Genomic DNA, 23,034 nt, shown 5'->3' with positions numbered 1-23,034 from the left:
CTACATACTACAGAATTTTTGGCTATGCGTGCGCATACGTATTGACCTCATGGCTTCTGGCGCCACTCAGAACATTTCAACACAGATGACAGGGACATGGAAGCCATGAAAAGCTGTGTGTCATATATATACAGCAACCAATTAACACTCAAGGTAAACTCCAGAATGGGGAATTCGTCAGATGAAGTCAATATCGCGATATTGGAAAAGGGTTAAAAGTATAGTTTTTGTCTGGTGGTATAAAGAGGACAAGCAAAAAAAGTTTACTTAAAAGGTAACTGACAGCCATATTAAAAAATGGAATAATCATTAATACAATGTAAAAATGCACAAACAAACTCCCCGGGGCTCCTAGAGGGAAAAAGGGGGATACTCTCAGGGAGCCGCCAAAGGCCCCTTATGTCTGAAAAATATGTAGAAATAATTATTTTATATATACACTCACCAGCCACTTTATTATGTACACCTGTTCAATTGCTTGATAACACAAATTGCTAATTAGCCAATCACATGGCAGCAACTCAATGCATTTAGGCATCTAGACGTGGTGAAGACTAGTGATGGGCCGAACACCCCCCTGTTCAATTTGTTGTCGAACATTTGAACCTAATAAAATTCGACTGTGAATTTCAAACTCAATGCAAGTCTATGGGACTTGACCTTGTAAATACAAAAGTGCCCATTTTGAAGGTTTATATGCAAGCTATTGGCCATAAAAGGGGTGTGGGGACTTGGGTACTGCCCTGAGGGATGTGAATCAGTGAAAAAAGGACAAGTCCTTTTGGCAAGCCCTTCATTAAAAAAAAATAAATGGTTCCATTATTGTAATCCATCGTCAATCACGGCTCCCAGCATTGTCATGACGACACTGATTCACTGCAATAAAAAAATAAAATGTGGCCCGCCGAGCACTTGCCACAATCTGACATTTGTCTGATGGAACAGAGCCTTTGGGGCAAGTGGCACATGCTCAGTTTGGTGTGTATTGCTAGAGAGTTTTTTATTTTCATGGGAGAGTGCATGTGATCAGCACAGGGCCAATCAGCAATATCCAGACAGAGGGATAATGACAAACTCCTACAATCATAGGACAGTCAGAGGAGAATGAAAAACTCATACAAGCTTTAACCAGTGCTCTGCTGGACACTGATAGAAGCCACAAGACTGTTGTAATTGCTGATGAGAAAAGGTATTTAGCAGTTTATATTTACTAAAATAATTGCATTTCCATGTTCTGTGTACTGTAGGAGACCAGATACAGTGAATGAAGGGTCTTGGTTTTAGTAACACTTTAAGTGACTTTGAATGTGGCATGGTTGTTGGTGCCAGATGGGCTAGTCTGAGTATTTCAAAAACTGCTGATCTACTGGGATTTTCACTCCCAACCATCTCTAAGGTTTATAGAGAATTGTCCAAAAAGGAGAAAATGTCCAGTGAGTGGCAGTTGTGTGGACAAAAATGCCTTATTGATGTCAGAGGAGAATGGGCAGACTGGTTCAAGATGATAGAATGGCATGCTATCATGTCAATGTGGACCAAAATCTCGTAGGAATGTTTCCAACATGTTGTTGAATCTATGTTATGAAGAATTAAGGCAGTTTTGAGGGCAAAAGGGGGTCCAACCCAACACTAGCAATGTGTACCTAATAAAGTGGCCAGTGAGTGTGTATGTGTGTGTGTAAATATATATATATATATATATATATACACACACATACTGTATATATATATCTCCATAAATATACAGTATGTCCTTTATTAGTTCATAAATTAAAATTGAAAAAGTATGAACCAAATACTGTACATGTTCGCTTATAGGAAAAATTGTTCAGATGTTTCCGTTTTACAAAATTTTAAATATATTATTATTATACAGTATATAGCGCCAAAAAGTTTGCACAGCACTGTACATTATATTGGGAGACAGTACATGAGACAATACAGTAACACGAGGGGTTCGAGGGCCCTGCTCCTTGGAGCTTACAATCTAGGAGGGAGGGGATAGTGGTACAGGAGGAAATGGCTGTGAGGGATGAAGTGGTAGGAGGAGTAGAGGAGATCGGCTGTTAGGTGAGGGCGGGGTAGGCTTCCCTGAAGAGATGGGTTTTCAGGGTGCGCCTAAAGGTGAGGAGGGTAGGAGACAGTCTGATGGATTGGGGTAGTGAGTTCCAGAGGATGGGGAAAGACCTGGAGAAGTCCTGGAGTCGGGCATGGGAGGAGGAGACCAGGGAACTGGAGAGTAGGAGGTCTTGTGAGGAGCGAAGAGTACGTGTTGGGTGGTATTTGGATATCAGGTCGGTGAGGTAGTTTGGGGCAGTGTTATGAATAGCTTTGTACGTCAATGTTAGTAGTTTGAATTTTATGCGTTGGGCAATCGGAAGCCAGTGGAGGGAATGACAGAGGAGGGAGGAGGTGTAGATGGAGAAGAGAAGGGGTCCGAGGACAGAGCCTTGGGGGACCCCAACAGAGAGAGGGAGAGAGGGGGAGGTGGCAGTGTTATAGGTAACACTGAAGGAGCGCTGGGATAGATAGGAGGAGAGCCAGGAGAGAGCGGAGTCTCTGATGCCAAGGGAGTATAGTTTTTTAAGGAGGAGGGGGTGGTCAAATGTGTAGAAGGCCACGGAGAGGTCGAGGAGTAGGAGGACTGAGTAGTGGCCATTAGCTTTGGCGGTTAGCAGGTTGTTGGTGAGTTTGAGTAGGGCGGTTTCGGTGGAGTGTAGGGGACGGAAGCCAGACTGTAGGGGATCAAGGAGGTTGTTGTCGTTGAGGTGGGAGCTTAGGCGATTATAGACTAAGCGCTGAAGGAGTTTGGATGTAAATGGCAGCAGGGAGATGGGTCTAAGGTTGTTCAGGTCGGTGGGGTCCAGGGAGGGTTTTTTGAGTATTGGATACCTGCTTCCCCCCCGCTCCCCAAAAGGTGCTGATCTTTAACGTGGAGCAGGGAAACAGTCCTTTAAAGCGGAACTCTTTTGAGTGGAGCTACACTTTAACTTGACCCCTATGTCCCATAAAAGATACTGGAGATTGTTATTCAAACACCTACTGAATGCAGCCATGGTTTGCATCCCCAGTATGTGTAAATACCGATCCCCAGCAAACCATCTCTCAATGGTTTGACAGGATGAATGATATCCAACACATGGAACATTTGACAGCTGCCCTCAGGGACAAGACAGGGGGCCTATTTTACTATACCAAGGGCTACCTATCATTTACTTAACAAAAGGAGAGGAACAAAAGAAAAAAAACACAACTAGGGCTACCCCTGATTGTGAAACTGATTTAGAGATCTGTTGCCCCAGCTGTGTCCCCTAAATCCCTCTCCTCTTTTCACTCCCCCTTCACCCTCCCTCGTTTTTTTTTTTTCTTATCCTTATTCTTTCTCCTCTCTTTCCTTCTATGTCAGCACAATCCACTCTCTCCAGATGACCTTGGGTGTCACTCCTTCTGTTCAAAAAATTGTTAAAAGCTTGTTTGGTGCATATTAAAACAAGGGATATGATCGATAAGAAATTATGCCTGCAACCACTATACCACAAAAATCTTCTGCATAGTTCTTTCTAGTTACCTTTGTAGTAGGATGTTCATTTTAACCCATATAGTTCATGTTATTGATAATAATTATCATATGTATTAATAACTAACTAGTAATAGTTGTTATTGTTAAGCAATTGTTATTATTTCAATAAATGTAAGAGTAAATTATGTATATTTAAATGTTGACCTCTAGGTGACCTCTCTGCTTCATATTGGTCCTTTTTTTTTAAAAACAGTCACAAGTTTACTGGGGGAAATTTCTGGCACACCGTTCACAGATATCGTGTCTGCAGGTGCAGACATTCATTTTTTTTATTTATGTTAATTACATTGACATATGTTTAGACAACCAATCATATTGTACTACATGTAATTCTGTGGTGTAAGATTCTTAAAAAGGAAGCCTGCAAGCTCTATATTTCTGAGCGAGACCAAACTCACTTCCAGCTGCAGCTATTATTAATAAACCTTCTGCTCTTTAGAAAATTCACTGCCTGGTTGTTTTGCTACTTTCCACATCACCTTCTTAATATATAAGCAATTGATATTGGAGGGTTTTACATTGCTATCTTACTTAAAAAAAAAAAAAAGATCCTGCTTGTGTTATTTGCGTTAAGATGTTTTCCTGTTTCTGGCATGATGCCTTTGTCTGTCTATCTGTGCCTGCATATGTTGATTTGATATATTATACTCCGATGCATGCCACTAAATAAAAAAAGGAAATTAAATGGTTATAGTCACTGCTTTTTTTATATGAACATTAGTAATAAGCCACACATAATTTGATTAACTAAGTCTAGGGTTAAGTATAAGGGTCAGGTTAGATGTAAAGACTTCAGTTCAAAGGTTGAAAATTAAAGAAAACCTGATGTCCCCCCAAAAATGCTAGTTTCCAATATGTCCCAATGGCTTCAATTGTAGTAGAGTCTCTGGGTAGGTGTAGCATTATGTGGAGACAGTGATGACAGAGTGTAGTTGCAGATAACTCAAAACTTGTGTTGAAGAGTATGCTCAACTACAAACAACCTGGGTGGGAGAGCAATGCATCAGGTAAAACTCACAGTTCAGTGCAGAGAGTCAGCAGGTAAGATGCACCGACAGCACCTGTCTTAGAGGGTGGAATGAAGCCTGGCCAGTCTGGTCCCCCTGGGCAGGCTTCCATGAAGGATTGCATATCCCTACTCTTCAGAAACCTTTCCTTGCCACAAATCATTTTTCCTGTCATATAGGTGACCTTTCTCTACTCTAACCACGTCGCAAAAAGAACGCCAAAACACAGGTGCAGGGATTTATAAAGGCCCTTCTGACCCAAGATAGCCACCAAGGGTTACCAGAATGCTATGTAACCAACCGGAACACTGCCTTTAGGCATAAGGAAACTATAGAGAAACCTAGGTTTCTCCAGCCTTCCTCTCCAGGCTGTGGCACTACTACAGTTGAGGGCTACTTACAATGGAGAAAGAGGACTGCACCTGCCTACACCCCCCCCCCCACACACCCTTGACGGATACTGTCCTTGGCATTGCAATACAATAAGAGCAAAAAAAACGCAATAAAAGTGCAACTAGAGCAAGATTAAGGCAGAACAATTAAGACAAGTTCAAACAACTTGCAGGAAGTTGCATGCAGATGGACCACAAAGGGCAACGATTTTCTTGGCTTTCAGCCGAGTCACTTGGCGAAGGTTCATTTTCAGGTAGTGACTTGGGGCATGCAGGTGGCAAGGGATCACACATGTCCTCCATCTTCCCTTCACTGGGGCCCAAGGTTGCGTCCTCAGACATATCAGTCTCCTGCACTACCTACATTGGAGCTGTCAGTCTCTGAGTCAGTGGAGGTTGGAGGCTCAGAGGAGGCAGGAACCATTCAGCAGGGACCTCATGCATTGGAGGTAGATCTGTTGAGTCGAATGCCTTCCGGTCATCAGCAGGCTTTTTGGAGCAGTCACCACTTAGCACACAGGGTCTCAGCATGTTTCGCTAGAGTCGCTTCTTCACAGGGTCAGGCCCCTCAGAAACCACCCGGTATGGCCCATTTGGGCTCCAACTTACTTCCCCTGGAGCTTTTGGTATTTTTTTATCAATTAAACAGTGAAGTGGCGAGCAAGTGACCAGATATGATTATTGCACCACATCCCATAAAATTGCAAATAATCAATAGAGAAGATGGAACTTTCAGGGTGCATAGACATGAATACCACACATTAAAAGTTATATCATTTTTATTTCGTATTTTGGTAAAACACAAGGAAAAAATACATAAACACAAGAACAATTTCAATTCTAAGAATACCAACTGAGATTCAAACTTGTTTAGGTAAATGTAGTATACTCCCTACATGTTTCGCCCACACAGGCTTCTTCAGGGGAGATTTTTTGAGGAAATTTCTACCGCCAAGGCAGTCCTGGATGTGAAAGCTCACCGAGCTAGAAGAAAATGACCTAAAAAAATCTTAATTGGCCTAGAATCTGCTAATCACCAGTGCACACTGAGTATCTTGGCGGCTGTATTGGATCTGAACGGAGCTAATATTGTCTGGACTTTTGTCCTTTGCTGATATCTGGTGGTGGAATTGAAAATTGATCCTCAATTAAAATCCTTTTTCCCTACATTTTCCTTGCTACTTGAATTGCAATATTTAACAGATGATATTGTGATACCTATTATATCCTCTACAACTGTTTTGGACGTGTAGGCCAATTAAGAATTTGTAGGTCATTTTCTTCTAGCTCTGTGAGCTTTCACATCCAGGACTGCCTTGGCGGTAGAAATTTCCTCAAAAAATCTCCCCTGAAGAAGCCCGTGTGGGCGAAACATGTAGGGAGTATACTACATTTACCTAAACAAGTTTGAATCTCAGTTGGTATTCTTAGAATTGAAATTGTTCTTATGTTTTTGTATTTTTTCCTTGTGTTTTACCAAAATACGAAATAAAAATTATATAACTTTTAATGTGTGGTATTCATGTCTATGCACCCTGAAAGTCCCATCTTCTCTATTGATTATTTGCATTTTTTATCAATACTTGATCCAGATGTTTAATATGGGCTTCAAATGTCTTGGAGAAGATAACTAAGACTAGCACAGTATAGCTAAATCCAGAGTGGAGAAGAACTTTGGTTGTCTGAGGGCCATCAATGAATGCTCCACCCGATGCAATTGGTAGGCATTCCTGTGGGTACAAGCATTGAGTTTGTGATAGCCCACACAATACCGAAGACTGACATCCTTCTTTTGTACTAGGATTACAGGGACAGCATAAGGACTGCAGCTTTCTTGGATCACCCCACTCTGCAGCATATTGCAGAGTAAATCCTTGATCTCCTTGCACAGTGCTGGGGGAATGTGTCGGTACCACTCCCGATGGATAGGGGACGTATCTGCTGTGTGAATTAGGTGGACAATCGCTTCAGTGAACCCGTACTCCTCTGGACTGGAGGCTAACACTAGCAAGTGCTTCTCCAGTAGCTGGTGGAGCAGTCTCTGTTGTGTCAGGGAAACGTCCTGGAAGGGAATGTCAAGCTGTTCCAGTAGTAACTTGTATTGAGCTTCATCTCAGGATGCCATGGCTTCCTGTAGAGAGGCACATATGGCTTCTACCCCTGGTTGGACCTCAGAGATGCAGTGATGAGGTACCACATAGAGGTCAGACAAGGTGGCGCGTCTTGGCTATGAAATTTGGTGTGGTTCCTAGATTGATAACATGCACCAAGTGGACTTTGGATAAGGTATGGGACACCAGTCACTTCTCTAGTGCCTTGCGGGGTTCAACCATGACAGTGGCCCCCTATAGCTTCTTGTGGACTCTGAGAGGAAGCGACCAGACTATCTCTTGTAGAAAATAAAGAAATAGAATAGAAAATAAAGGAATAGAATAGGAAAAAATAGAATAGATTTAATCCAAAATTCAGATTTGAATTTGAATTCCAACAAAATTTGAATATTGGTGATTTCCTTCAAAGACTGTGTGTATTAGTGTTAGAATATGGCTGTCTTTCAAAATCTGATTTTTTGAAAAGAATAGAATAGAATAAAATGGAATAGAATAGAAAAAAAAGAATAGAACAGAAAATAAAGGAATAGAACATAATAGAATAGAAAATACAAGAATATAATAGCAAAAACAATAGAATAGAATAAAATAGAATATACTGTATTTTTTGCTCCATAAGACGCACCTGACCATAACTGCAGACATAGTACAGGAGATGACCAGAGACTATGGGCATAATACAGGAGATGACCAAAGACTGCGGACATAGTACAGGCGATGACCAGAGACTGAAGACATACTACAGGAGATGACCAGAGACTGTGGACATACTACAAGAGATGACCAGAGACTGCGGATATAGTACAGGAGATATCCAGAGACTGCGGACATAGTACAGGAGATGATGACCAGAACCTGCGGACATAGTACAGGAGATGATGACCAGAGACTGCGGACATAGTACAGGAGATTATGACCAGAGAGTGCAGACCTTTGAGGAGGGGGGGTGCGGGTACCCGAATTTCACAGGTACCCACTCCCACTTTCGCAGAGTTGTCCTCCCCCCTCCCTCCCCGTAGTCTTGTGGGACATGTGACAGGTCCCACAAGAGTACGGGGCCATTCACAAAGCTCAGCGCTTCTCGCGCATGCACAGTGGGCACTTGGCTGTGAAGCCACAAGCTGTCACAGCCGGGTGCCCACACTGAAGATGCCTGCCGCGAGGGAGAGAAGACGGCCGATAGAAGCAGGACACCGCTGGACCGAGGAACAGGTAGGATGGAGGAGCGGGTTCTTCTGCACAGTAGAGCAGAGCGGCCGGCCCGATATTCTAGTGCGGCGGTGGGAATACTGGGCCAGCCGCTCCATATTTGCTCCATAAAATGCACAGACATTTTCCCCCATTTTTTTTGGAGGGGGGGAAGTGTGTCTTATGGAGCGAAAAATACAGTAACCGTATTCTGAAATTAAAATTTCAAATAAAATAAATTTTAATTAAAATAGAATAGCATAGAAAAGAATAGAATAATAGAAAAATAGAATAGATTTTGTCCGAAATTCAAATATGAAATAAATTTGAATATTGCTGATTGTCTTCAAAGACTGTGTATTAATGTTAAAATATAGCCATCTTCCAAAATTCAAATTCTGAATGGAATAAATTTGACATTCGAATACCAATTCAAATGTTCAGAATTTGGTTGGATTGAATTTAATTTAACCAATTTGGAAAATTTTAATTTGAATAAACGAAACAAAGTACATTTTGAAAACAAATAATCAAATTTAGCTAAACAAAATGATTTAACTAGAGAATCAAAACAAAACAAATGTTTTTCGTTCTGCACATGTCTAACCACAGGTCACCACTATTCCTACTCGCTCCACAACCTAGTCCTCAATTTGGATCCTTACCTAGGTGATGCCTTCAAATATGATAGGTAAATTGTTTGCCTTTCTGAGGAACAGCCAATAGGGGTCCAATTATTCTCATGCCCCAAACCTCTGTGCATGAAAGTCATATATGAAAGTGACCTCTGACCTGGTTTCAATCAGGCATGGGACCTTTTAACCATTGCCAAATCTGATAGACACGGTGCACCCATGGCCTTTGGCTGGCTGGGACTCTGAATTGCCGTCTGGGGGGTCGTCCCCCTGCCAAAGAAGCCACTAGTTTGACAGCCTGGATAAATTTTTAAATTCAGACCACCCATAGTTCTTGGATATATGTCCATTGGGGCCAAATTTCCAGCACTGCCGGTCCTCCTTGGGGTTCCTGTGTAATAGGTTCTTGCCTCAATGGGGTTTCCCATTTAAAGGAGGATATCTCTTGTTTCAGGGAAGTCACATCCGGAGCCAGCTTTCTCAGTGCTGTTTGTAAGGCTGACAGGGGTGAAGGGGCCAGAGCCTCCTTTTTCAGGTACTGTTAGAAGCCTTCCTTAATCGAAAATATCCAATATTTGCTTATTAACATACTAAGAGATGTATGAATGTGTTGGATCCTAATAGAATAATTAAGTTTGTTATTTTTTTGTTTGTTATGGATTGGGAAAAATAAAATAAATAGACTTTTATAGTCTATGTGAAAATATATATATTATGGATTTGGTTTGTCTAAGTTGGTCAGATTGAATATAAGTTAGAATGCATAGTTGCCAACTTTCAAAAACATTTTTTAGGGAGGCAGAGCATTTTTTAAATAGGGGTTGGGCATTCATTTGTGGGTGTGGCCTAGTCACAGAAAAAAAATGGGTGTGGGTTAAATTGCCACCCCATATCCTCATTATAGACCATCCTCAATACAGGCCCCCTCTTACTACAGACCATCTTCCTTGTCCCCCCCCACCTTAGTACAGACTCAACTCCCTTCCAGCTCCCCTTCCCCAGCATAGAACTGTACAGATCTCCAAAAGTCTCCCTTGAGTGGGCAGGGGGTAGGGGGAGAGGGGGGTGAGCAGAGTAGGGGGGGTGAAGAAGAGGAGGGTGAGCAGAATTGGTGAATGATCAGAGGTGGGCTGTTCCGGTCAGTCAGGACATGTGTATTGGGGGTCGGAGCAGAGGCTGCTGGGAGGGAAGGGTGACACTGAGACAGAGACAGTTGGGGGGACATACACACAGAAGTTGCTGAGTACATGCAGTGTGCAGTGACACTGAGGAGTCAGACTCGACACAGGACAGTCAGCAGATGGACTTCTATAGGAGCACTCACCGGACTGTGGCTTTTCTGACAGCGGGCAGTAAGGGAGGCAGGGATGCGGACATGGTGTTGCCGCAACCCAGGTGTCTCGCTCTGTTCTGCGCTACTTTATCCTTCAAAATCCCAGAGACAAGCTGGAAGGGGGCGGTCCAGTAGCATCATGAGGCACAGTAGACAGCTGTTCCCACCAATCACAGGCAGCTGAGTCAGGACCAGGACTGGAGACTGGAAGGAGCCATATGGTGGGTGTGAGTTTGGGGCCACACGGGAATCCTGTAGCTATGCCAGTGGTTCTGATTAACTGTGTCAGTGCCAAACTCCCGCTGTCTGTGACAAATCCAACTTTTTAGGATTCTGCCCGGGACAAGCTCTGAGCAGGACATCTGTGTGACTTCCGTGAATGTCCTGGGCAATCCGTGACTTTTGGTAACTATGTATAATGTCTTGTGTAAGTTGAGTTGCATAGGCTTAGAATAGCCCTTCTCCAGCTCTGCAGAAAGCTTTCTAGTTAATTAGATTTTATGAGTGGGTGAGAACTTTTCTGTAGCAGGCTAGCTACTTGTAGCTAGCTTTCCTGGTGCATCATGGCAGCATATACTGCATTGTGGCAACCTGATAGGACTGGTTAACTATAAGTTCTCAGCTAGCCCAGCATTCTCCTTTTTCCTAAGCGGATTGGGACTAGATGGATCATATACTAGCCCTTACTGCATTCGCCCCAACAAGGTTCAGTCTCTCCTGGGTGGAAGTCACCATTCTGTACATCCTCTAAATGAGCTCTAAGGAGTAAACCCCAGTCTGGTGTTCTCAGGGGTATGCTGGCCAGCATTGCAAAGTGCTTTAAACAATCCTGGTAATTTGCAGCAGTTCTCCTTTACTTTCTTCCTTTTTTATGTTTCTGCTGTTGTTCTCTTGATCCCTGTAGTCCTCATGGGTTCCTCTGCCCTTTTCCAAGATGGTGGCCATGCTTTAGAGCTTCTGAGTCTGCCCAGCAGGAAGTAACAACAGTGGAGATCTCCTTTTCCAGTTTCCAAGATGGTGCTGGAGTCTGCAGGTCGTGTCTGAGCATGCTCAGGGAAGACATTACTTCCTCCCTGTCTGCGCCACTTTTAAAAGCAATTCCTGTCTTTATGACTTTGCTGTACCAGCAGTTTTGCTTCACACTTGCTGGGGCCCTGCTTCTCTTCTGGTCTGTACTTTTGTGTCATCCTTCCTGGCACATTTCATGTAAGTGTTTTGGGCTATGTTAGCTTGTCACTTTGCTAGGTTTCGCTTGTCCGTCTGTCTATTCCTAGACTATATTCTGTAGGTATTACTATCCTTCTGCCTATGGAGTCTGCTGCCCAAGCAGACCACCCTCAACTTACAAGGTAAAGGGTTGGGTAAGTAGAGAAGATAGATTGAAAGAGAGCCACATGACTGATGCTATCATACCTTGACAGCCTCTCCAAGTCACCTAGATCTGCCTCTTCAAAAACAGAGAGAACCCTCTGGGCTTGCATCCCTCTCGAAGAGCAGACATTCCAGGAGAAATTGCTCCAGGTCTTCCTCCCATCATCATTGCTCCTAGCAAGCAAGATTGCCCTCTTTGCACTGCCTCTTAGGATCATCACTCCCACCCATGGGATAATACATGCTGGGTTTGGGGGGCTCCAGCTCTACCGAATAAGATGACTTGCCTCTCCTGTAGGGAAGAGGCAACTAAAGATAAAGATGCAGATGTCAGAGAGATAATGGACCTAATCAGAGAATCCCACCAGAGAATCAATTTTGGAGGCGTCTGCTCCCGACTTAAAGACTGCTGCCCATAATATTGCTGCTTCAGCTTCTTGAGCTCCCCAAAGGTTGGATAGCTCCTCTGAAAATGAAGAAATTGAAAGGGCATCTGGATTTTAATATTCTCTAGTAGAGCCATTTGCCAGATCAGTCAAGGAAGTCATCAGCTGCCAGGAGATGGAGGAAGCACCATGAAAAGTCAGAAGATATTTTCTCAACCTCAGAAGGGTACCAGAGACCTTCCCCTTTATCAATGAACTCAATTAACTTATCTAGGATGATTGGCAAAAACCTGACAAAAATATAGGTATCAATGGGAGGCTTTAAAAATTGTACCCGTTGAAAGAACCCCAGGGTAAACCCACTGAACACAGCTCCAGTGGTTGATGCATCTTTGATGCACATAGCCAGGCACATCACCCTACCCATGGAAGATGTGGTAACATTCTGGAATGCGTTAGACCCAAAAATGGATTCCAAAATGAAACGAGCGAATACTTCAGCTGGAGGTGCCTGCAGACTGGCCATTGCATTGGTGGCAGTTGGGAAGGCTGTGTCCAGTTGGACATCCAAAGTTGAGAAGCTTCTAGTCAAGGTAGCAGACCAGGAGAAGATATCAGCCTTGCAAGAACTCAAGCTGGTGGCTTTGTCGCGGAAGCATCCATAGACATATTTACCTTGTCCGCAAGATAAATGCTGTCTTCTGTCATAGCCAGAAGAACTCTATGGCTGAAACCTTGGGTAGCAGACCCTATATCAAAAGTCTAATTAGTGTAAAATCCCCTGTGATGGCATCAACTTATTCGGCTCTAAGCTGGACTACGCTATTGCCAAAGTAACTGGTGGTAAGTCAGGCTAATTCCGTCAGACAGGTAACCCAAACCCTGGAGGGATCCCTCCTACAGATGCAATCTTCTGTATAAGTACAGAAAAGCCAGATCCTACAGGCCAGGTAGGGAATTCAAGAGGAACTGGAAGAAGGGATAACCTTCTCTACTAGTCCTCCAGAAATCCAAGTTTTCTTCGGGGGCGGACCAGCTAAAATACTTTTGAGAGCAGTGCCAATATCTCAGTGGGGCAGAGGATTCTATTCCCTTTTCTTCCTAGTAAGGAAAAAGAACAGGATCTTTGCCCAGTACTAGATCTAAAAGGCCTCAACTGGAGCATTTTTCTTGACTCCTTCAAGATGGAAAGCCTTCAATCAATACTGCTGGCAATAATTCTTGGGGACTGGATGCTGTCTGTAGATCTCTCCATGTACTGATTCATTCCACTTTTCAGAGGTACTTGAGCTTCGCTGTCAGTCACCAGCACTTGCAGTTCCAAAGCCTACCTTTTGGGATTTCTACAGCCCCCAGGACCTTAATGAAGGTTCTACTCCCAGTTATCACACTTATGAGGTGGAAGGGGATGAGGGTCTACCATTATTTGGACAATATCCTGCTGCTTGCTAGCAGCAGGGTTATTCTGGTGCAACATTGGAGACTCCTAATCTACACCTTCAGACCTTTGGGAAGATAATAACCTGACAAAGAGCAACTTACGCCCTACATAAAAAGGATGGCCTCCCTTGGCCGATTACTGGAAAAACAAGTCAACATGTTCCAATTTCAAAGGGAGAAGAGAGGCCTTTTAATCCGCAGAGTAAAAACAGCATTGTCGCCAGTAACTCTGCCAGTCAGATCTTGTCTCAGCATCCTAGGGTCATTGACCTCTACGTTTCCTATGATTCAATGGGCCCCATGGCACATTAGAACCTTCCAGAGTTCCTTTCTTGCACAATGGGATTGAATATCAATGCAACAATCAATCATCATCACCTACAGAGTGAAACAATCTTTTTGATGGTGGACTTAGGTCTGCAACCTTCTGAAACATCGCTCGATCATTCCCACGCCCCTAGAGGTAGTGACTTCAGATTCCAGTCTGAAAGGATGGGGTGCACATTACCAATATAGTGCTACCCTTATGAGGGCCGCTTGTATGTTTGCCCCGGTTTCCCCTTACTTTGCCCCGTAGGCAGACACAGTGTATTTCTTCAGCCAAATACACACACTCCGATCGTTGTCTTCACCGACCAGTCTAGGGGATATTTGTTTTTGGAGTTTTATTGTAGAACTGGGGATAGGGATGGGGAATTGTAGTAGGATACTCCAAAATTAGAACTATTCACATTGAGGACATCTGAACTTATCTCTCAGTTGAGCAATGTAGAAGTCCCAGCTAAGAATAGATAGCAGACTTCCTTGTAACATATAGAAGCAAGTGCTATATGCAAGAGTCAAGTCCCTTTAGTTGTAGAAGTAGTAACAGGGTTGAGCTCCTTAGGTAGAGGCCCGTTACGGCAGACAGTCTAGAGGTAATAGCAACTGAGCAAAGTCTGTTGCAGTAGCACACATTGGACAAGCTCATCAAAACACTAGCCCAGTGTTCTCTTTCCTCAGGCACATGCTGACTATCAAGCACTAGAGGGGTAGCAATACAAAGTCCCCAAGATCTCTGTGTGTGCACAAGTTTAAAGGACAGAATGGTTGTCTCCTTCCAATCTTCCAAGCAATTCTCTTCAGTGATACCAGACAGATCTTTGGCAGACAGTTCTCCTCAGCCTACTTACTGTGGAACCAGAGTCACAGTCTAACTTCAGGCCCTCAGGTCAACCCACCTGAGGCCACATGGCAGCAAGTGCTAGATGATACAAGCCTGCCTCCAGCCTGGCTTGGCACAATCCACTCCTTGGAAAGGCACTGAACCCATGTGCTCTCAGAATGTAAATACCTCTCCCAGCATGCAAGCATGCAGTGAGGCCACCCTCCCCTGCCATTGCCCAGGGCTGTATCCATATTCATGCCATTCATTTGCCTAGCCCATGCCCAGGTTCTGGAAGGCTTTCATAGCTTCCTGAAGGCGGGCAGAACTCAGAAAAAACAACACTAGAGCTTCATGAGTAGACATGACTAATCAGTTACAGCACTCTGTTAAGCAGAATACCACACTGAATTTACCTGACAGCCTCTCTGGTAAGCAGAGAAACTCAGCTATGCTTAACTTAACTATACAAATCCTAGCACCTAACTAGGAGGGTGCTACACCAACAACAGGCAGTCCAGGGGCACAACAAGGTCGCAGTGGCCTACATTCAGGGGGGTACCAGGAGCCCCACTTTACTGGAGGAAGTCCATCCCATCCTGGACTGGGCCCAGACACACCTAATAGACCTAATTTCAGTATACGTCCAAGCAGCGGAAAACCAACAAGCCGATTCATTGAGTTGGAATTTTCTATCCAACAACGAGTGGTCTTTGAACCCTCAGGCCTTTTTCTCTCTAACCCAGAGATGGGGCGTCCCAGAAATAGACTTGGTGGAAATTCTGGCCAACACCAAATGCTCTTTCTGTCAAGAGCTACGTATCCCTCAGCAGAGGGCATAGACTGCCTTCACCACCCTTGGAGATTGGAGCCTTGGAGCCTATTTTACATATTCCCCCCCAATTCCTCTAATTGATAAGTTTTTGGCAAGGCTCAGGAGGTCCTTGAACACTGTCATAGTGGTAATTCTATTCTGGCCGCTGAGGGCATGGTTCATGACACTGCTGCAACTCAGAGTAACTCTTTTAGTAATGTTCCGCTCTCAAAACACTGACTATGTGTGGCTCTAAACGGACAGCTAAACCCTTGTCAGAATCTCCAGCAAACAGAAGCCCACTGCTTGTGTTGTCTACCAAAGAATCCAACTTTATTTTATAGGTGAAACTGAAACACAATACAATAACAGCATATCAGTATACATAGAATAACTAGTGTAACATAAATGACAGATGACACAGAAGAAAGGCACTTACAGGTGATGATGTCTCAGGCCCCTTGGGAGAGAAGCAAGCACACTGCATCCCCAGTGAATAGAAGTCTAAAATGGCTGACGAGCTTCCTAAACCAAGAGTCATTTCCTGTCTGAGAGCTTACATATGCAGAGGAGACCTGCCATTCATGTTTGCCACTAGATGGCAGTGGTACACTACATGTCCCATATAAGTAACTTCAATTCAATTAGCCTGTGAAGGCAACACACTCCCTGCCTGATATAATATATTATATCACTGCCCATGCATATCTACTGTACAGGGAAAACACAAGAAAATACATTCCGGCCTAGATTGGTAACATAAACTAAAACATGAGTCCACAACATATCAGGGTCTTTTGGCTATGGTACTTCAAGCTTATGGCCCACATGAAGAAATAGTTTAGTCCATAAACCCATCTTCGGATTGGAGTAGCCGCCCAAGGCCAAACTATCTCCAACCCCAATTGTAATCCACAGGATGGAATTTAACTCAATGGCGAATGTCTCGCCTGAACGCCATCAGTGAGGAGCTCTCTGCTATGTATTGTGCCAACTACACAACAGAAATGCTATTCAAAGGAGAACAATGACATCTGAAACTGGTCTAGTATACACTTTAGCAGTCCCTTGTTTTGTCACTTTGACTTCAACCTTTCTGACATTACCATCTTTACTTGGCAATGTATTTGTGACAATTCCCACAGGCCAGTTGTTTCTGCTTTCTTGACTATCTTTCAATAAAACAAAATTTCCATCTTTGACGTTGGGACTGGTCTCAGTCCATTTCTTGCGACTTTGTAAGGTACACAGGTATTCTCTCCTCCATCTCTTCCAGTTGGAAAATCTTTCGAAACAATGCGGCCGTAGTCTGGTGTCAAAGGCTTTAGTACTGAAGTTTACTACTTCTGACCTAATTTCAGGATCAGCTTCAGGATCCACTAAAGGATAAACATTGTTGTCATCAGGATTATCTACAGCTGTCTGATACAGAAAAGGTGGACCTGAGAACCATATAGAGTTCTGAAGGCAAGCTATCTGTGTAGGCCTGGTAGCATAATCTGCAGGATTTTTTTCTGAGGGTACATAGAACCACTGCTCTGGACAGGTTGTTTGTCTGATCCTATTCACCCGATTGGAGACATACAAGAAGAATCTCTTTGTAGTGTTGCAGATATAGCCTAAAACTGTTTTACTGTCTGTAAAGAATTTCACAGCATCTAGGCTTAGGTCTATCTCGTCTCTCACTAGCTCATATAGTTCAACCGCTAGTACAGCTGCACATAACTCTAGGCGTGGAATTGTATGTGCCGGCCTAGGGCTCAGTTTGGATTTTCCCATTACGAATTCAACATGACAGACATTTCCTGCATCACTTACCTTCAAGTAAGCGACTGCACCTATTGCTATAACGGAGGCATCTGAAAAGATGTATAGTTCTCTCTTGCAGGCCTGTGACAATGAAACAGGAACATAACATCTGGATATTTGAAGACATTGTAAAGCTTGTAAAGACTCTGTCCATTGTACCCACTCATGGAGTCTCTCTTGTGGAAGTAAGGCATCCCACTCACTTTCTCCACTTGACAGTTCACGAACTAAGGCCTTACCTTTTATGGTGACTGGTGCTACAAACCCGAGAGGATCATAAAGACTGTTCACAGTGGATAGGATCCCTCTTCTTGTGAATGGCTTTTCTGCTAAAGAAACCTGAAACACAAAGCAGTCTTTATCTAGATCCCAGCTTAGGCCTAAACTCTTCTGTAAAGGAAGGGTGTCTGTTCCCAGGCACAGGTCTTTGAGATCTTTAGCTCTATCTTCTGCGGTGAAAGCTTCCATGACTTGTTTGCTGTTAGAGGCAATCTTATGTAGTCGCAGATTAGACTCCGCCAGCATCTGTTTTGCTTTGTTGAGAATGTCGACTGCTCCTTCAGGTGTGTTAGCTGAAGCAAGTCCATCGTCTACATAGAAATGTCTCATCACAAAGTGTTTGGCATCTTGACCATAACATTCTGCACCTTTCTGGGCAGCTTTGCGCATGCAGTATATGGCAACAGCAGGAGACGGGCTGTTACCAAAAACATGTACTCTCATTCTGTACTCTGTCACCTCTTTAGCTATGTCATTATCCTTGTACCACAGGAAACGCAGGTAGTCACGATGGTCCTCTCTCACTAGGAAACAATAAAACATCTGTTGCACATCACCTGTGAAAGCAATAGGCTCTTTCCTGAAGCGTAAGAGGACTCCCAAAAGTGTGTTATTTAGATCTGGGCCACTCAGTAGTACATCATTCAATGAAACACCTCCATGTTGAGCACTGGAATCAAACACAACTCTTATTTGGTCTGGCTTGTGTGGATGGTAAACGCCAAACATCGGCAGATACCAGTGTTCTTTACCTTCATCCAGTGACGGTGCTACTTCAGCATGATTATTATCAAGCATCCTTTTGATGAATTCTGTAAAGTCTTTTTTCACTTCAGGCTTTCTTTGCAAGGTTTTACATAGTGTGTTCAGGCGCTTCAAGGCCTGCTCTCTGTTACTGGGTAAGTAACACCTTGGTGTGCGAAAGGATAAGGGAGCTACCCAATTGTTGTTTTCATCTTGGAAAGTCTCTTTATCCATGATATGGAGAAAAGCTCGATCATCTATAGACATTGCTTGTTTGTCGTCATCTTTTGTTCCCTGGAATACTGAGTTCCCTAAAGTGTCAGACTCCATGCCACTACTAATGTCTCTATTGTAACTAGAAGGAAAGTCACAGTATGGTTTTGGGATGTTAAGGGTTTCTTTCACAACAAAGCTGTTTTGGCATGGACTTAGAAGGGATGTGCGTCCATTCAGTAGCACAGATGTCTTTGACGTATTGACACTGTCAGGCCGATGTACTGCTCCTAGACAAACTTCTCCTACTATGACCCACCCTAGGTCAAGTCTTTGGGCATAGGGGGCATTAAAGGGCCCATTAATTTGTTGGCGTACCTTATGTACTTGTAGAATGTCTCTCCCAAGAAGTAGAAGAATAGAGGCATCTGTCTGGATAGCTGGAATAAGGTGAGATATTGAATTGAGATGAGGATGATGACGGGCTACTTCTGGTGAAGGGATTTCTGTTTTATCATCCGGTATCATATCACACTCTATCAAAATGGGAAGTGAGAGATGGACTCTCTTGTCAAGAGACTCAATAGTAAAGTCAGTAGCTCTTCTTCCTGAAGTTTCTATCATTCCTGCACATGTCTTTAGGGTGTATGGGATAGCACTTGATGTAATGTTGAAGGCATCGAAAAAGTCTGACCTTGCCAGTGATCTGTTACTCTGTTCATCCAGAACTACATACATCTTAACTGCCTTCTCCTTTTTTCCTGTGGGGTACACTGTTGCTAGGCAGATCTTGGCACATGAGCGTGGACTTGTACTGTCGCCACAGATTTCAGTGCATTTGGACATTACTGGGGTAGCTGAATTATCCTTTTGCTCCCTGCCCTCATCTTTCTGCTCTTCAGCGACCTCTAGTGGTTGATGCAATGTATCAGGGTGTAAAGCTGTGATGTGTCTGTTACTGCCACATTCTGAGCAATCCGCTTGTATTTTGCAGTCTTTTGCTAGATGCTTAGTGGATCCACAACACTTGAAGCAGATGCCGTTTTGTCTAAGAAAGGCTATCCTTTCCTTGATGGGTTTACTTTTGAACCCTTTGCACTTGTTTAGAGGATGGGGCTTTTTATGAAGTGGGCAAAGTCTGTCAGGACCTTCAAAGGTGTTTACCTTGTAGCTGCTTGGACAGCCTGGGTCCTCAGAGGGAACCGCTGCCTTGTGGGCGATCACTGAAGTCCTATTGTAGGATCGAAGTGGCTTTTCTGCCTTTGGCAGTTGACTGCTGGTGATGAAGGAAAAGCTGGGATCACACCGGATCCTTGCTTGCTGCTGTACAAATCTAGAAAACACAAAGAAAGGGGGAAAGGGGACATCATATTCTTCTTTGTATTTGGCTCCAACACTCACCCATTTTTCTTGCAGGTTGTGAGGTAGTTTCTCCACTATTGGCTTAGCACCGCTGGCGGTATCTAAATGTGCAAGTCCTCTTAAATAGCCTTCTTCTTTGGCACACTGGACTTCCCAAAGAATATCACCCAGCTCTTGCAGTTTCAAGTTGTCTTTTCATTAGAGCACCTTCAATTGCCTCTGGTGATCCATATCTTTCCTCTAGCCTTTGCCAGGCCATATCAAGTCCTGCTGGAGGGTTAAATATATGTACCCTGCGCATCCTTCTTGCATGTTCTGCTGACTCCGTCCCAAGCCATTTTATCATCAGGTCCAGCATCTCGGCTGCTGATAAGCCTAAGTCTTTGACTGCATACAGAAAAGAAGACTTCCATGCCCAGTAATTCTCAGGGCAGTCATCAAACTTGAGAAAGCCCGAATTAACCATTTCTTTACGGATAAGATATTTTGTGACATCTTGTGTACTCTGGTGTTTGGATTGCTGTACTAAGGATTCATTTTTAATCGCTCTGGTACTGCTGGCCTCATCGGTTTGTTTTCGTACACTCAGGGATTCTGCTGGTCTTGGTTTAGATTCAGCTGACTCTAGATTAGGGAACTGTTTTGTTGCATTGCTGCTTGAAAGTTCTTGGACATACTCCCTTGTGCGTTCTACTGAGGAGAGGGGTTTCTCAGGCACATATCGGCCTTCGTGGATAGACCCACTTCTATACCGTTCCATTTCGGCATAAGCTGCGGCCTCTGCTGCGGCGGCGGCGGCTGCACACTGACGCTGAAGAATATGCAACTTTGCTTCTTGTTCTGATTTTTCTTTTTCTTTCTCAGCCCTTTCCTTTATAATGGCAGCCTCTGCTGCTGCAGCGGCGGCTTCTTTCTCAGCAATTTCCTTCATAACGGTGGCCTCTTTCTCAGCGAATTCTAGCTGAACACGAGCTGCCTCTGCTTTGGCGCGAGCTCTGGCTAAAAGGGCACTTGCTGATGAAATCTGACTGGACCTTGCTGATCTAGACGAGTGTGAGCGTGCATCATCTTGCTGGACACTTGGCATGCTCTCCCTGCCTTGATGTGTCCCGGGTGGCTGATCTTCAGCCTTATACTGTCTTCCTGATCTTAGACTCATTCTGTCTGTGCAGTGACTCCTATCTCCAGGCTTGTTGCGCTTCACCTTTTCACTATTCCGTTCTCAAAACACTGACTATGTGTGGCTCTAAACGGACAGCTAAACCCTTGTCAGAATCTCCAGCAAACAGAAGCCCACTGCTTGTGTTGTCTACCAAAGAATCCAACTTTATTTTATAGGTGAAACTGAAACACAATACAATAACAGCATATCAGTATACATAGAATAACTAGTGTAACATAAATGACAGATGACACAGAAGAAAGGCACTTACAGGTGATGATGTCTCAGGCCCCTTGGGAGAGAAGCAAGCACACTGCATCCCCAGTGAATAGAAGTCTAAAATGGCTGACGAGCTTCCTAAACCAAGAGTCATTTCCTGTCTGAGAGCTTACATATGCAGAGGAGACCTGCCATTCATGTTTGCCACTAGATGGCAGTGGTACACTACATGTCCCATATAAGTAACTTCAATTCAATTAGCCTGTGAAGGCAACACAAGTAACCTCGGGTCTTCTGTCCCAGGGAAAGTTTCTGCATCCAACTCCAGAGAGGCTGCACCTAATGGCCTGGAAACTGAGAGGCAAGGGTTCGTAGAGTCCGGGTGCTGTAGCCAAGTGGTAGCAACCCATTCTCAGGCCAGGAAAAGCTCCACAAACAACATGGATCAGAAAACATGGCAGAACTTCCTCTCAGTTGCCCAGCGGCAGTCCTGGAATCCAGCATCCCCAGAAGTGGCCCCAGTTCTAGCTTTCTTGCAATTGGGGCTCGGCAATGGCCTGAATTCAAGTACCTTAAAAGTCCAGGTATCAGCCCTATCTGTCATTACAGGAATTAAATGGGCAGCAAATCCCCTGGTCATCCAATTCATAAGAGCATGTCTAAAAATCAGGCAACCCAGAAAACTGATATTCCCTGGGATCTGTCGTTAGTCCTGGAAGCATTATTGTGCTCTCCCTTTTGTCCACTACAGTTGACCTTATTATGTGACTTAAAGCTGAAGGTGTGTTTCCTCATCACCATAACCTCAGCAAAGTGAGTATCTGAAATTCAAGCTCTTGTTACTAAAGAACCTCACTTCCTAATCTATCTAGATAGAGTAATCCTAAAACTATCAAAATTACGAAGGTATATTTCAATCAGGAGATCATTCAGAAGATCATTCTGCCATCCTTCCTCAATGATCAAGGAACACCACATCCACTAGATGTTGGCTTAAACACAAAGACATAACTGACAGTCACTGAACCATTCAGAAAAGTGGCTAACTTTCCAGTAATCCCTCATGGGGCCAGAATAGGGTAATCGGCATCCTCACGCACCATATTCTCTTGGTTAATCAAGATCATAAAGAAGGCCTACTTGAGGGCACATTCCACAAGGGCATCTTCCTGGGAAGCGTATTGCAGAGTCTCTCTGGAAATGATCTGTAAGGTGACAACATGGTTGTCTAGGAATAAGTTCATTTCACACTATCATGTGGATCCGGCACAATTTACGACAGTAGAGTTTGGCAGATCCGTTATCCAAGCGAGCCAGGCTGGTCCTGGTTACTAAATTTGAGGGTTTTTTTCTTGCACCCACCTGACTGGTGAGTTATTTCCCAGTGTATACTGCAATGATGCTCCGGGAAAACTTTAAATTGTATACTCCCCTTTCTGTAATTTTCCTTTCCTGGTGCATCTTCATGGCAGCATACCGATTGCCACCCTTTAAGGTGATAGTTACAGAGAATGCTGGTCTGGGGCCTAGCTGAGAACTTATAGTTAACTAGTTCTATCAGGTTGAGGGGGTGGAGCCACAACCCAATGTATGCTGCCATGAAGATGCACCAGGAAAGAAAATTTATGGAAAAGTGAGTATACAATTTTCCGTTTTTATGCATTCAGTCAGCCCCCACTGCTACGTCAGAAGGGGAAGTGGTTGAACAGACGTCTGTGTTTATTGGAACTAACGGACTGGCTTTAATCTGGCAGGGGCAAACATTTTGCACACTCAGGCACATATGCTTGCTTTTGCACAAAGAAAGCACATACATTATTTTATGTATTCAAGAAAATAAACATA

The 23,034-nt window shown here is 43.8% G+C and overlaps 1 protein-coding gene across 4 annotated transcripts in view; it reads left to right on the top strand.

Annotated features, from left to right (window-relative positions):
* The window catches only part of VSTM4 (V-set and transmembrane domain containing 4), a 678,267-nt gene that overhangs the window by 19,949 nt on the left and 635,284 nt on the right, over positions 1 to 23,034 (top strand). For 3 of the 4 annotated variants that reach the window (XM_089680005.1, XM_089680003.1, XM_089680002.1), the window contains exon 2: positions 9,368 to 9,448. The exons of the other annotated variant lie outside the window; for it this stretch is intronic. In XM_089680005.1, coding sequence (XP_089536131.1) covers positions 9,368 to 9,448 — 81 coding nt within the window. The remainder of the gene's footprint in view (positions 1 to 9,367; positions 9,449 to 23,034) is intronic. 4 annotated transcript variants of the gene reach the window in all.

Source organism: Staurois parvus, unplaced genomic scaffold (assembly GCF_062004578.1).
Source record: "Staurois parvus isolate SC_StPar_1 unplaced genomic scaffold, SC_StPar_1.0 ptg000234l, whole genome shotgun sequence".
In the NCBI taxonomy this organism is placed as follows: Eukaryota; Metazoa; Chordata; class Amphibia; order Anura; family Ranidae; genus Staurois; species Staurois parvus.
The sequence above is the reverse complement of the archived record's forward strand: the minus strand, read 5'-3'. Positions and strand labels throughout refer to the sequence as shown.